General features: G+C 28.0%; 1 protein-coding gene across 4 annotated transcripts in view; it reads left to right on the forward strand.

Annotated features, from left to right (window-relative positions):
• LOC129976065 (homeobox protein onecut-like) overlaps positions 1–16,338 on the forward strand; it is a 303,229-nt gene that overhangs the window by 155,676 nt on the left and 131,215 nt on the right. For all 4 annotated transcript variants that reach the window (XM_056089429.1, XM_056089430.1, XM_056089431.1 and 1 more), the window contains one exon: positions 14,160–14,189. In XM_056089429.1, coding sequence (XP_055945404.1) covers positions 14,160–14,189 — 30 coding nt within the window. The remainder of the gene's footprint in view (positions 1–14,159; positions 14,190–16,338) is intronic.

The following is a 16,338-nucleotide window of genomic DNA, read 5'->3' on the forward strand; positions in this document are numbered from 1 at the left end:
TAAAAAATTCTAATACAACAATAAAATCTTAAATAAAGGTGCGAGAATATAAAAATACTATATATAGATATAGAAAAAAAATGTAGGGTTTTTTTTTTTTTTTTTTTCACTTACAGTGAAGACAGTATTCGTTCAAGAATTCGTAAATTCTATTTTTCTTTACCCTATTAAATTACATTTCTTAAATTAAACTTATTATTTCGCTTATTCTTAAATATTTTTTTTCTCTGATACAATATTATGTTAGCTCTGTCTTCCTTTTCCACAAACACAGAACCAACGCTGTATTCCGAGAGATCTTCCCAACTAAAAAAAATCTGTCTTAAAAAGAAATAGAAGGAAATAATATTATAAATTCAGAAGTATTTTTAATTTACAATTTCAAAGCACCTTAATAATATGAAGTTTCCAAATGATTGCATTAGGTGCATTCTAAAAAGAACGATTTAAAACTTGTATATGTAAGATTGGAAATAAGCTTGGTATAAAGCATTTCATAAAGATGTGAACCACATCTGTTCATTTATGCATAGAAATACAGCAAACTCATTTTCATTTTTTTTAATATCTAAAATTTCCCAGAGTGCTGTATATCGATTCCGTGCGTTTCTAATTAAATATAAAACCAGCGTAAGTGATCTTCCCAAAATTTTCTAATATATTCTAATGAATGTATTTGTTTTTTTAATCGTATGCCATTGACGAACAATAATTATGAATGGACTTATTAGAATTCAATCTTTGATAATTAATCATTGAGGTGCGGTTAAGGAACGACAGCCAGAACATCAAATGTGCATTTTGGAGTCTTTTTTTTCTGACCGATTAAACCCAAAATCGGAAATTAAACTGTATTCACAAAATTACTTACCAAAGTTCACATATTTAGGTTGTTGCGTTTTGTGAATGATCGTTTATATGCTTGTGAAAATACAGACTAACAGATGGTTAAATTCTTGAAGTATTTGGTTCCAAATTTGAAAGATATCTACATTTTGAATATTAAGCTTGTGGGTCATATTTTATTAATTTAGCTCTCTTTGTTTTCTATAGATCGTTTTCATTCGTACTCGGGCAATCGGACAGACAGACAGACTTCATATGATCATATTTATGCAAAATTGGATAGAAATCTACAAATTTGGTTTAGGATTATCTACCAAATTTCATCCATCTAAAAGTGCCGTTAATTCATCGTTTTTACAAACATATATAATGCCACAAAATGTATCTTTTGAACCATCCGTCTAGCTCAAAACATTTATGAATTATCTTTGTCATAGACAGACAATTTCCAGAAAAGATTTTTCATAGGTTATAGATTAGGAATAAAACATGCAGATTCGTCAAAATCTGGAATTCAAATTTTTGCTGATTACAATACTTTATACTTAACATACGAGAAAATAAAAAGAGCTAAACATTTTTATAACTAACGAAGCCAGACTCCCGAACTACTTATTACTCAAACTGATGAACCGAAAGTACAAAATATTACTCAGTCTAGAGCAAAAAGGCTTGTATGCCTGAGCTGGAATGTTTATTTTTATTACTACAATTATGTGGGCGGTAAACTTTTTGAATAAAATAGAGAAGATAGCTAAGAAAAGCGAAATGATGCTGATTTTAAAATATATAAGTAATCGGGGTATAAAAGCTCTGGCACTGAGACTCAAAAAAGTATAGAAATATTAATACTAAACTCATTAATTTAAGAAAGTTTTAATTTTAGCTCGTTGTGAATTTTTCTTCCTCGCAGAACTTACGTTCTATGAGCGGAAACTAGATTTACAGAATACAACTAACTGTGTGTTGAAATGGTTTTCTTTCTAACTTGATGAGTCTATTTGCTGGGAAACCAGATGTACAGATTCAAGATTTAATGACTTTTTTTTAATTATTATTATTAATAATAAGTCAATCCTTGTGCACCACAAAGTACAGCACAAGGCTTACAGAAGTAAGCAGAAACAACTACATACATAGATAAAAAAATGTACATATAAAAATAAGGACAAAAACAACAGGAAAAAATAAACAACAAAGCTAATTAAAAATTGAAACAGCAAAGGCAATAAAGATTTAATGAATTGTAATAATAATATAAATTCCACTAAGAAAGAGGAATAAAATCAGTGGAAGTAGTCTCCCTAAAACTTTCTTGCAAGCACTCTAATGCTCTTGCCATGCCAGAGAACGCGAAGAATGACACTGGCCTACAATAGTTACAAAATATTAATTTTTGGCGTTAATTTAGCATTTTTATTGAGTCTGTCGTGTCATTCTAGTTGAGTTAGGTAATTAATCTTTGGTATGCATTAATAGTATTCGAAAATCGAATTTGTGCTTTAGACACATTTTTCGCAATCGACTAGAACAAAGGTTTGATACAAAACTGCACTTGTAGTCCTACCTAATTTTATATATTGAAATCACTGCGTTTTTGAATTATCACTCTTACATGTTTTTGAAAGTACAGACCGAAAGATAGTCAACACGTTGTTGGTTTTGGCTCAGATTTTGACAGATGTCTACACTTTAGATGAAACAATCTGTATACATACCTTATCTATATAGTTTTCTTCGTTTTGTAGTCATTGTATTAACTTATATTAGAACAGCCGGACTTCCTCTGAATATATTTTACACAAAATTTGATAGAAATCTGGAAAATTCTTAAGATTGTATACCAAATTTGAATTGTACACCAAATTTGATTGTACACCAATATGAACAAAACGTTTTTGAGTTATTTTTACTATAGACAGACAAACAGACGGACATTTTTCAAAAACGTGTTTTTCGAACTCAGGGAGGTGGAGATTCGTCTTAGTCTCGAGTTCAAATTTTTTGACGATTACTATTCTTTCTTTATGAGAAAATAAAGTATTAATAAACTTAAAGAGTTATGATCAGATGAACTTTTAAATTGGATTTACTGTGATACGCAATAAAAATTTTCCGGAGTCGCGCTTTGAAATAAATATTAACTTTTAATAAAAATTTTAATGGAAAAAAAGAAACAAATTCTATAATATAATAAAGAAAGAAAAAAAATCCGAATTGAATGCTTACTTTGAAGTTCTGGATTGTATATTTAAAACTGTCACCAAATGAAATAAAATGCAACCTTAATAAGCTATATATGCAAATATCATTGTTTGAGTCAAATCCTTTTTCACAAAACAATCACAACATTGTGGCATCTATGTTGAAAATATTTATTATTTGCATTACTCATAACAATTTCTGATAAATTTACTAGCAACCCTTTGATGAACGCATAAAAAATGTGATATAAAACTGTAACTTACTCTTTCTTTGATTGAAAATCAAATTCTTTAACAGTTTAGTTTACACCTGCATACCTTATTTATAAGCATATATTTTTAGTAATTGCCTTCGATGATCAGCTATTTGCCAACCATATCAATAGCATAAATTTAGCCAATATCAAACAATCTTGATGAGACATGTCTTATGATAACGAAAGAAAAAAATATTTTAAGTTATACTTGCATAATAAACACAGGGCAGTCCAGTGGATGGGCGACATCTATAGATGAAGATGTATACTAGCCAATGATGATATAACTAGAAATCTTAATTTTAATATAAACTAAACATTGGCAAAATCAGTACAATGCCTGGATGGAATCTTTGACAAGGTTTACTGTCACAGAGAATGTAAAATGAAGTAGTATTTTAGAGATTTCTTTCAAAAAATGAAGTGTAAAAGGAGCAGATGACTCTCTGATGACGGTTCTACAGATCATAGCCTTACCTATAAGCTAAAAATTGGCAAAGTCAATACAGTACCTGGATGTCCTTTTCAAGATTTACTGTCACAGAGAATGTAAAATGAAATAGTATATTAGAGATTTCTTTTAAAAGCGTTGTGTGAGCAGGTGACTTCTGATGACGGTTCTCCAGATCATGAGCATTCCTATAAACTGAAAATTGGCAAAGCAGTAAAATGCCTGTATGGAATCTTTTTCAAGGTTTACTCTCGCAGAGAATTGTGGAATTAGGTAGCATTTTGAGATTTCTTCAGGTGATATATAGGATCAGGTGACATCTGATGGCTGTTCTCCAGATCATAAGCTTTCATATGAACTAAAAATAGCTAAATGGAAGGTTCTGATTCGTTGGCTTTGCTAATTATTTCAAATTTTTAAATAAGCAATAAGGGTTTGTAAGAGGAATGAATTTTAGCTTTCTAACAATTCATTCAATGTTGAAAAACAAAACGAGTCACTGATTTAGCTTTCTTTTTTTTAGTGATTTTTAATTAAAATATGATTTTTAAACATTCATAGAAAGATATGATGTAGATAAAAAAAAGGAGAAATTACATATATATCTGTACTAAATCAGCTTGAATTCAATTCCAAAGCCTAATTAAAAATAACAGACGCTATTAATAGTTTTGAACTAAACCCTTCCTGTCTCAACGATGCTATCAAATATTTCTCGAATCCGAAGAAATCGGATGTAAATACACGCTTCCCAGAATAGCCATTCCACATTTAAAAGGAAGGACCCGGAGGAGAGCCGTAGATTTCCATGCGTATTCGCGCAGTTCCCGTTTCACATTCATTTCGTTCACCTGAATTCAGAGCCCTGTAATACCAAACCTTATTTTGCAGAGTACATCCTCCAGAAATTAAACTGCTCTGTGCAGCGGTAAAAACAATTTTCCATAGATATAAAGGACACTTAAAGATTTATACCGTAACCAACTAGATCCCTTGGAGGAAAAAAAAATAAAAAGATCAGATGGAAACAACAAAACGTAGCGGAGCACCCAAACCGTTATTGCCTCTATTTTATATTTCTGGCAAAAGCCCTCTCTCTTACGCACTGCATTAGGTTCCCATTAGCTTCGAGTTTAAGGTTCGGAACTTTTTGAATAAAAGAACCATTATTGCTTAAATCCCGAAATTGAGGGGAATGAGAGGGCTAAGCTCTAGAGGGGAAGAGGCCCCCTCTAAAAATAAGAAGCGCGTCTTATTCAAATGAAGGAAGAATTGGGGTTGAGTCGAGTCTGTAATGGTCCGGGGTAATTGTAAGCCAGGCAGATGCTATCTGGACAACGAGACCACAATTGGGCGGGACATTGTGGAAGATTTTGTTTTAGTATTTTTCTGGCTGGAAGGTTACCGGAAGGAGAAAAAGTTCAGGGTGAGACCAAGTGAAAAAGATTTCAAAAAAGAAGATCCTGTTTGTAGAAGTTGCTTATGACTTCAAATATAAAATTATCTATTTAATAAATATGAATATAGGATAAATATATATCTAAGAAAGCAAAAATTTAACAAAGCTTATAACGAAATAATAATCATAGTTAAAAGTTCGTAGGGAAACATATCTTATATTACATTTTCTTAAACAATGCGTTTTACTTGCATATAGGTCACACAAAACAATACGATATCTGTAAAAATAACCAACGCTCTTTCATTGTCGTTATTAATTATTTATAAAAATTCATTATGAGAAATAATCTTGACCTAGTGAAAAAATGTGCAAAATAATTATTTTGAATCAATGCTCATTTGCTTTTATTTTTGAGAAAAGATAAAATTCCTGTGAATGAAAATAGTGCAGTTATTGAAATATAAAAATTATTGGCTGCTTTACAAGTCTGCATGCACTAAAGTCGTATTGACAGAATTATGTTACGAAGTAAATCAAATTAATTTCAACGGAAAATAACATTTTCCCCCATCTATAAAATATATGAGCAGGAAATTAGAATTGGTGAATATTTTGGTTAACCGAGTTATGGATGTAAATTTATTATTCAAACTACATCTGAAAAATAATTTGCCTCGTTTTTAGCAAACGATTTTTTGAAATTCTTTGCTTTACTTTTTTTATAATTAAATACATAAAAATTCAGAAAACCAACCAATTTCTCGATAATAATTAATAGCTATCACAATTCAAAGGTAAATAAATAAATTTGAGTTAATTTTTTTTCTGAAATTTTACCATTTTACCTTAAAGGATCGAATTTTATTAGAGCCTCAAAATGATCTACAATGTAGAATAATGTAATGTACAACAAAACAAGAATATGAATATAAAACATATAATAATTTAAACTATAAAAAATTGGAATACATAAAGTTTTTTTTAAATAAAAATTACTTTCTTTGTATAGATTCCAATTTTTGTTATATGACTATTAATTAAATTTTATAAACGTTTCTCGGTTTTAAAAAATGATTTTGCAAATACAACGATAAATGAACTTAAAAATTAATTGCAAATAGAAGCTTAAATCAGTTTTTCACTCACTTTTAGGATATTCAAAGTTTGTGCAATTCAGATAAAAATCAAAAGTTGTTACAACAAACATATAAATGATAAAATAAACTTCTGATCGAAGAAAATTGAAAATATTTTTATAAAAATAACGCCAATATTATAGAACAATCTTTTAGATTATAAAATTGCAAATATAGTTTAGATTATAAAATTTCATATAATGAAACTTATATTATACCGACGTTATAAAAAAAATTACAAAATAGAAGTTTCAGATTTCACCAAATGATTAAAACTAATTGATTTATGAAATCTAAATCTCATCATTGCATTCATTATCTTTTTTTTCTAATTATTATATTATTCAGCGCGTAAATTATAAAGCAACGAATTTATAGCAACGATTTTTTTTAAACTTTTAGTTAAAAAAAATAACTTCTATATTCGAATGTAACTAAAACTCATTACTAATGAAACATCAAACATTCCTAAATTTTAAGAAATGGGTATGCTGAAAAAGTGTAAAAAGAAGTGGAGTACAAAGAGTATTAAAAAAATTCTGATCATTTAAACCGAAATAAGCAACTTTATGCTTTTTAGACTAAATAAATAGAACGTAATCCTTGAAAATATATAAATACATATCGACAACACTAAAAAACGTACAACAATATTCAATATTAATTACTTAAAAATTCAGATTTCAATAGTTCAATAGACCGAACGGGAATTCGTCAAATTCTGCTGGGGCGTGCAAAATTAGTATGAAACATTTGATCCTAAACACTAAAAGGCTGAGAATCTCTTTGATATATACGCGTTCTTGAGGCATTTTAGAATACAAATGAGAAAGGTATCTGAATTATTTTGATTATTGAACACATATTGAACATTTTTAATATGTACGCTCATTGTTATTTCTTTCTAAATTAAAGAAATATTCAAGATATAGAAATTTTAAAATGACATATTATTTGAAGAATAATGGGGCATATATCTTTAGGAACATTACAGATTAATCAGTTAATCCTAGGCCAACTTGGCAGGATTTTTCCAGCAATTAGAGTACAAATCCCATCTCTTAACTCAAAAGGTTCTTTTTTTTTTCCTGTTGACGTTTTCGCCTCGTTTATAATATTCTCAGACCACGATGAAAAAAGATTAAATTTTTTCCATTGTTTTTTTTTTATCTTTTTTCCTTCCACGCAAAAAGGAAAAGAAATTCATTAAACAAAAGAAGAACAAAAAAAAAAAAAATCTTCTAAAAACCAAGAAAAAAAATCTTTTTTTTTTCCCCATCGTTTCCCTCAATTTCTACCGCTAATTTGTTTGAAATGACGCTTTGTTTTAATGCATCCACACCACTATAGTGGACTTCGAGGAAAGTTTAAGTTACATAATCCCTCATTCCTTCATCCCCCGGAAGGTCTCGTACCCTCCTCCTCTCTCTTATATTTCCGTCAGAGTCCCCCTCGATCTCCCTACTCTAACCCCCATCCCCTTTTCAATGTCTTCTCCTTTTTACAACTCCCCCCCATCAAATTGAAATCCATCACTTGAAGTTTTATTAAAGGTCTGTCCAACAGCTGGCAGGTCCCGACAGATCCCAGTAGTAGCTTTTTGGACCGGCGTAAAACAAAGAGAGAATTTTTCCCGCTCTTTTTTCTCCGTCCTTTCACGTATAAATATAGAGAATGGACGTGCTTTAATTTCTCAAATACCGAGACTAGTGCTGATCTGTTGTAAAACAGAGAGGACATTTTTAAGAATGCACCCTATTAACTTTGTTATGTCAGGCACATGCACGTTTTGATAATGTGCCTTAACATATAGTGTCCCCAATTCGCACTCTTTGACGTTTAGACCCTGTCAATTTTAAAGGGATACATCTGCATTAAATAATCTTTGTAGTGTTTTGCCCTTATTCCTAAAGAATTTTGGAAATTTGAATAATATGTTATGTAAGTCATATTCAATTTTTGTTAATAATTTTTCATGTTTGCTTATCTTAATAAATTAAGGGAATAATTCAATTTCTTCGATGTTATATATCATATTTTACAGGTCTATTTTAATACATGTAGCTATTATTCACTAACTTTTGCAGATCATTTTTCTCGCGTTTAAGATGAATTTGGGAACCTGAGTTTATTTAATGACTAATTAAATTTTGTCCTTTTTTTTAACACATTTTCAAATATGCCATATCTATTTTTGGCATCAGTAATTTGATCAAAATAAGGAGTAAATTAGAATCTTATAAATATATATCTTTAATATGCTACTGCTCATGAATGAAGAGACTCTTTGCAATCTCACGATATTTACGTAATTGGCTTACACTTCCAACTATGATTTCGATTTTGTGTGCTTGGAAGGTCTTTAACCTATACCTAAAACTTTCCAAAAGAAATTCTATATAATTATTTTTATTTAACAATATTTATATTAAATATTTGTTTTCTATTTTCTCACTGACAGTGAAAAATGTTGCTTTTTCTTAATAATTAAGATTAAATCTTTCAATTTTTATTTCATTGAAATCTGCCCATTGACTGTCTTATCATAAATTAATTAAAACGGAAGAAAACATTAATAGCTCAACCGTATTGAGATAAATTGCTCGTACCCTAAATATGCTATTACAAACAAGAGCAGAGGTTCGCTCTTGCAAGGTATAGATATATTCTAGAACGAGGCTTGTTCATATAAGTTCAGCAAAAACTGGAAGGAAAAAAAAAGATAGTATATAAAAGGATAAAGATTCTCTAAAATAATAACGCGCGCAAAAAAAAAAAACTATCTTAATTAACCTTATTTTTTTCTTACTTTTCAGTTTCAATGTGAAAATATTGGAAGATTTAATCAGCTACATAAAATTTCAATGCGAAGTCTTTAAATCTACCGCGCAGCCAGGTTAAATTCATTTTTTCACATGACTAACACCTTCAGCCGTTTAACTTTATTTCATAAAATAACGACATCACATAAGTATGACAAATATTAATTAAGGTCACAATTTAAAATTTTGAATAAAAAATACACCTCGTAATGCTGGTTGTAAAATTTTAGTGAAGGTCTTAGTCAAAACATCAATTTTAAAAGTAATTATATGCTGGTGCATTAATAATTAAAAAGTGCTTATCTACATAAAATAGTCGTTAATTCTATTGGTTTTCTAAACTCTTATTTCATGGTCTTACTGAAATTTATAGCTACGTTTATTATTTATCACTGCGAGTCTGTAGAATCAATTCTATTTGAAGTGACAGAATCCTATTAATAACATTTTGACTTCATTCAACCAAAAGTGACTGAGGGCTCCTTTCCGATGTTAATGACTCGACACAAAGCCACAATCCATCACTTTTCCGTCCATTTCTATACTTTTACCTGAAAAAAAGAAAAACCTCAACCTGCATCTACTTTTTCATCTACTGCTGCTGATGTATACCTTTCTAGATGAAATCTCGGTCTTAATGCAGTATCCTTCCTGAGTGGGTTTGGATGTATAAGAGGGTCCTGGCAAAAATACATAATTATTTTTTATTTGAAATTTCCAAATGGAAGGCAAGGCAGCCCCCTCCCCCTCCTTCTTTTACCCGGTGAGGGTGGTCGGAGCCGATATATATATTTCTGTGGGTTAATCAATCTCTGGGAAGGAATTCAATCACAGATCGATTGGTACCGGCCGGCAATCACGGCAAGAGTATGACGGGCACTGAGTGATTTATAACAGTCGCTCTACTGGCTCTCTCTTTCTCTCTCACTCACTTTTTCATTCTTTCCCGCTGTATTTCGTCTTGCTGCCCATATCTTACCTCGCCCCGCATGTTATAATAGTGCTCAGGTCATGGGCAGTTTTATGGGTGAAACCGAAGGCTATATTTCAAAAGGAAAATGATGGTAAAAAATAGCGGAGTCCAACGGCTTTGCTCGTTTTCAGGGGGTAAATAAGACGACTACCTTGCCCAATGGAAATAATTTGTGCATTTGTGAACGCTGCGTTTTGTGGAAATATGAGCTTAGATAATAAATAAAGGAATTCGTAAAAGCCTTAAAGAATTCCTGAATACATAAGCCAACAGTTCTCAAATTCAACGCATTTTAGACTAGTTTGGTATTTGGTATTGGTTCCCCTCCCTTTCAAAATTTTGTCGAATGCTTTCCACTTCTCTTGAATTTTGTACTTTTAATAAATTAGTGTTCACGTATCTTTTTTTTTAATCTCACGTATAATATATCTTTATTTTAGTTTTTTTTTTAAAAAATTCTAGAATTTTTTTTTCACTTCCCTTAGTGTATGTCCGCTTAGAGATCAGAGCTTTATGGCTTGAAAATTGCTGAAACAATCAGCTTGCTTTTATTTTCTAGTTAATTTATTCGATAAAAATTCCTTATTATGTGGAAAAATTGGTAATTAATATTAAAATAAATAACAAATGAAGCAAAAAAAAGTGAAGGCTTGTATGAATAAAAAAATTAGCATATATTAAATAAAAGCAGAAAAATAATTCTTAGATTATGTTTGTCACAATGAAGCGTTTTTCCTTAAATTTCAAATTAGTTATTTTTTTTGGCAACGGAATTGCAACTTGAAATAGCAAAATCCTACATTAATTTTGTATTTTATATGAAACTAAAATTGTGATGTGTAAACTATGAATTTCCTTATTAATGAATATTATTGCCCCTCTCTGACATTAAATGTAGGCATCAATGCCTCTCATCAATAAAATCATCTTAAAGATATGTTTTTTGTTTCATATGTCAAGCTAAACTAAATATGATAACATAATAATTAATTTAAAAAAACTTAAATGATTTTAAGATATTTAGGATTACTGCCAAATTTACAAAAGTGGAGCATAAAATGTATTATCTTTCTTTTTCAAAACATCTTCAAATTATAAAATTTAAATAGGAAAAGCATTTTGTAAGCATTAAAGCATTCGACAATATATTGAAAATTTGGAGCAGAATGAAAGATAAAAAAAATATGGAACCAGAAATTAACTTTTAGTTCATTCTAGCGAAGAAAGTTTGCAAAAATAGCAAGCACTTTAAAATATATATATTTCAAAATCTTGAGCATTATCTTAAAAAAGGTTCTGAGGTTGTTTGTAGAGAAAGGTGCGCTTCTATTAAATCGCTTCCAATTAAGTTTTCATTTTTTAATGCCTATTTAGGTTTTCATGCTTGTTACTCGTCGAATGCGTTCTGTTATCAATCTTGTGGATTTGAAAAGATATAAAAAATCATTCGTTATTATTTAAATATAATTTCGATTTTAGAAGCCAGAATTTATCTACGACAACCAAAAATAGTATTTTTTAACTTCACTAAGAGGAAATCTTTACATTTTTTTTAAAATCCATTTTATTATCAATGTACAACAGCACAACGAAATCAAAATGAAAAATTCATCTTATTTGCTTAAATTAAAAATTTTGTGGGACTCTTTAATTTGGGTTTGCATATAAGGTGAGAACGATAAATTTTCATAGTAAATTATAGTAAATTGTTGCAATTATGGCACCATATTTTTTTTAAAAAAATGCATATTCTTTATTATATAGATAAAATAATTCTCAGAATAAAAGAATCCATATAACTGAAAAATACTTATCCACATACATAAAACTTCTACGTTTTACTGTACACTATAAAAAAATCAATTACTTAATGTATTTTCCTCAAAGTCTGCTAACATATACTATATAATATAAGAAAAATATTAGTAAATATTTCATGACAACTAAATCATTTCTTTATTAATTAAAAATTATAATTCCATAAGGCAAGAACAATATTGTAAAAGCAAACAATATGTTTGTTGACAACTAAATTTAAAATAATCAACATGAAATATTTAAATAAACTTTCTTTTGCCTTATTCGTGTTTTTAAAAAATGTCTCTTTAATTTCAAAATTATGTTAAAGTTTCCTGTAACAAAAGATAGATTTTTTTAAAATTTAAAATGCAAGCACGGGATTTCAGCATATTTCAGATATAATAAAAGATCATATATAATAAAAGATTATTATTTTTTATAACAAATTCTCTTAGTTTTATTAAAAATAAAGATGATTTATTTTCTCACTTTTATTTTAAAAAACGGACGATAAAACGACTGATTCCTTCGAGTAATATTATTAAAAGTACTATTAACTTCCAGCTTACGAAGTTTACATCTATCAACTTTCAATAGGTGATTTGATATAATAACTTTAATTCTTTCGGGAAATATTTGCTATAAGAGCTTAAAATTCTACTTATAAATATTGTAGTATAATAAAGGAGTTATTGAAGGTTTTATGGAAATTAAATAATTTAAATAATAAATTAATATAAATTAAATTAATTAAAAATTTTATGGCAATTAAATCTAATTTTTAGTTATTTAAAAACAAAAATCTTTTTTTTTTGTATTATGGGTATATCAGTTAGATTGAAATAAATACAAAATGGCAAAAATGAAAAATTAAACAATAATTTTAATGTTTTAAGACAGTTCTATAATTAATTTTATTACTTTGAATCGAAAAGAGTCGGGTTTGAATACATTCTTAGAATTAAGTTCGAGTTGAAGAAAAGTGAATTACCTGATTAAATCGAAAAGAAATTAATGACTCAAATACATCAACTATTCAAAAAATCCATCTCGTATAATTTAAAAAATCAAACGTTTGTTATTTATTATATTAATGGTTATTAATTCCAAACTTTCCGAGTCTTGTAAAAAAATTTAAAATATATTCAAAAAATGAACTTTTAGTGTATTATAGCAGTTTTATATTTATTTTTAATGATAGAAATTCAATGTTATAAATGTAGTCTTATACTTTTTTTTATATATAATATGTGCTAGATGACAGTAAACTTTTATATATTAGCTATAAATATTTCTGCATTTCTATTGCATTCTGTATGTTTATTACTTTCCCTCTAGAAATTTAGAAATTTCATTTGATTTTTACCAAATTTTGCCAGTAGTTATTATTTTGTATTATCTTAGTGATTAGAATTTGCCAGCATCTCTTAAATCAGAATTTGTGATGACATTTATATTAATAAAATGCTAAAACATTTAAAATGAAAATTAAACTTTTTATATACTTATAAATATTATTCATTTTGTCTAACATTGTAAAAATTTTCAAACTGAAATGAATTAATATATATATAAATTTTGAAAATCTGATTGTATTTTATTAATGATTAATTTTAACTCATTCGCAATCACAATTCTTTTCTTCCATAATAAAAATAAACTACATTCTTTTCCATACTTTGACAATAATGTCAGCTATAAATAAATATTTCTGAATATCTTATAGGTAAAGATATTTTTTAAAACAGAAAAATGGTTAAAAGAATAAAGCAAAATTTTGGCAATAAAATTAAAAGTTATAGCCTATATTAATTAGAAAATGACGTTAGTTCACGTCAACGGCAATCATTAATATTCAACTTAACCTCCTCAGTCCTGGTATCACCTGTAAGAGACACTAAACAATACTTTTAAATGTTTCAATTGAAATACTTCTAGGTTTTGAAGTAATATAAAATAAAATACACTCAAATGTCTCCTATAGAGGACACTAATTTTATAAAATATAAATTGAAAATGAAACATCTTTTCAGTGCTATCTAATCCTTCTTGATGAATTTAAAACCGATTACGGCAAGAATTAACGAAATATATTTGTCAAAATAGGTCGTGGGACTGTGGAGGTTAAGGACGTGAATTCACGTCATCGGCTGCGAATGTGTTAAATTGTACATTAAATGAGATTGAGACATGCTGGAGTAGTGTTCTATTAATTTTTGAGATATTTTATTTGAACCCTTTTTGACGCTGCTTCCCTGTTGTTTTCAGAACGCGTTCATCCCCCGGTTCCTGGCTTTCGTGAGTAGCTTTTTTCATTTTTATCCATTACATTTTCATTTGAAGCTTTTTATTTTTTTCCATTTGAATGCTGTTTTTTATTTGCTTTTCTGTTGTTTCGTGTGCATGCAGTAGATGGTTGTATGTACTCGATATTTTTTATTTAGTTTTTGAATAGAAAAATTCATTCAGAATAATGAAATTTATTAATTAAATATGTAATAAAAGCCTTATGAAAAGAATCTTAATGCATAATAGGCATTTCATAAAAATATTAAAAAAATACTAAACAAATTGCTGAACAATAATGAACCCTAATTAATATGCATTAATAATCATTAAACAACCACGTATTTTTAATTGATATCTAACATTTTCAGACTAATAAAGATGTATTAATTTTTTTAAATTAGAAGATGAGGTACACATGTGAATTTCAATTCTTTTCCTATTTTACCAAGCTTAGAATTGGCTAGCCATAATATTAATTTCTATATTTTAAAGAAAAAAGAATTTTATAGACATTTGTAGAATAAATAGCAAAAGCTGTAATGAAAAATTCCAAATTCCATTCACAGAAATCTTAGGCTGAAATTGAATGTTTTCAGAACACACGATAGATTTTGTTTCTTTAAAACTTTAATTGATTCAGAAGTTGAACAAAGTAAAGAAAAGGGAAATGTTATATGTTAGCTTATCTTACTGAAGTATTTTAAATAAGCGATTTTCATAAACAGATCCTATTAACTATTTAAAAGTAATTTACAATTAATTTTGAGAAAGGTGGGATTAAGAAAGGTATAAAATTTAATTTGCTACATTCAAAAGCTTCATTATAAAAATTCCTTCAATCTTAACCGTAATTGAATTTTGAATGAGTTGTATTAATGAAATGTAATCGGTATTTTAGCTCTAAGAAATTATATATTTTGTAGCAGGTCAAAAGTTCTTCATTTTTGTATTGATTACCTCATACAATTTAAAAGTTCATCCATGAAAACTTGAAATTTAGAAGTACTATTGAATCCATACTTTCAAAAATCTTACTAAAATAACTTAAGTTTCGAAACTTTCTTTTGATTTAATAGATGCAAAATTTTAAATAACTCAAATATTGCGTACTGCTAGTCAAATTTTTAAATTTTATCTTTTATAAGTAGATCCTTAATCCAAATTAAGTGGTTTTTGAATAAAATAGAAAATTTTCATCACAGAGCTTAATTTTTTATGTAACAAGTATTCAATGAATAGAATGAATAAGTATTTGCCTGTGAGTACCTTATGCCTCACAATTATCATGCAAGGCAAATATATTTAAAATTAATTTCTCTATAATAGTCAGACATTTTAGCTCGAAAATTATGATTACTTGGGTTTTTTAAAATGACTGCAATAATCTAGTTCAAATAATATAGAAGAATTTCTGCTACATTTTTTTAATTATTTTTAACTCAAAAATTTGCTTAATATTAATTACAATATATGACAGAAGAGTTTCTTCAAGCCGATTTATACTGATAATTAACTTTCTCCAATCTGTCCATCAACCATTCTATAAACTCCCATTATATTGATGATATTATTTAAATATATATAAAGAAAATATTATACTAAAGACTATTAAAAAAATTGCTCCGTTTTGTATACATGAAGATAATCCGGTGCTCTAAAATGTTTAATGCAGGGAAATTTAAAGAAAAATAAATATAAGGAATTCTAATTCCATAAAACAACAATAAATATTGCATACAACCATAAATTAAATCCTATTTATTATTGTAATTATCGGCGACATTACAAGCTCATTTTCTGATTTTTCTGATTACCAAAGCTTTTGAAATTTTTTTTACTCAATCTGCTTAGTAAGATGCTAAAAATCGTTTGCATTTAGATTACATAAATTCTTTTAAACAATAGTCAAATAATATTAAAATGCAATTAAATTTTCATCATATCATTCAGCGATTTAATTTAAAAATCTGAAAGCTAAAAATTTTCTTGATACAGGGATAAAGCAAGCTTTACATTTATTTACATCTTGCAGATATTTTATTTTTTATTTGCAATTTTTAATTATTATTTTAAGAGTATTAATTTCTATAGATAAAAATATTATTATGTTGTCATAAATTTCCTTTAAATTCAATAAAAAATGATCGCAAATTCGTTT

Source organism: Argiope bruennichi, chromosome 7 (genome assembly GCF_947563725.1).
Source record: "Argiope bruennichi chromosome 7, qqArgBrue1.1, whole genome shotgun sequence".
NCBI classification, from domain to species: Eukaryota; Metazoa; Arthropoda; class Arachnida; order Araneae; family Araneidae; genus Argiope; species Argiope bruennichi.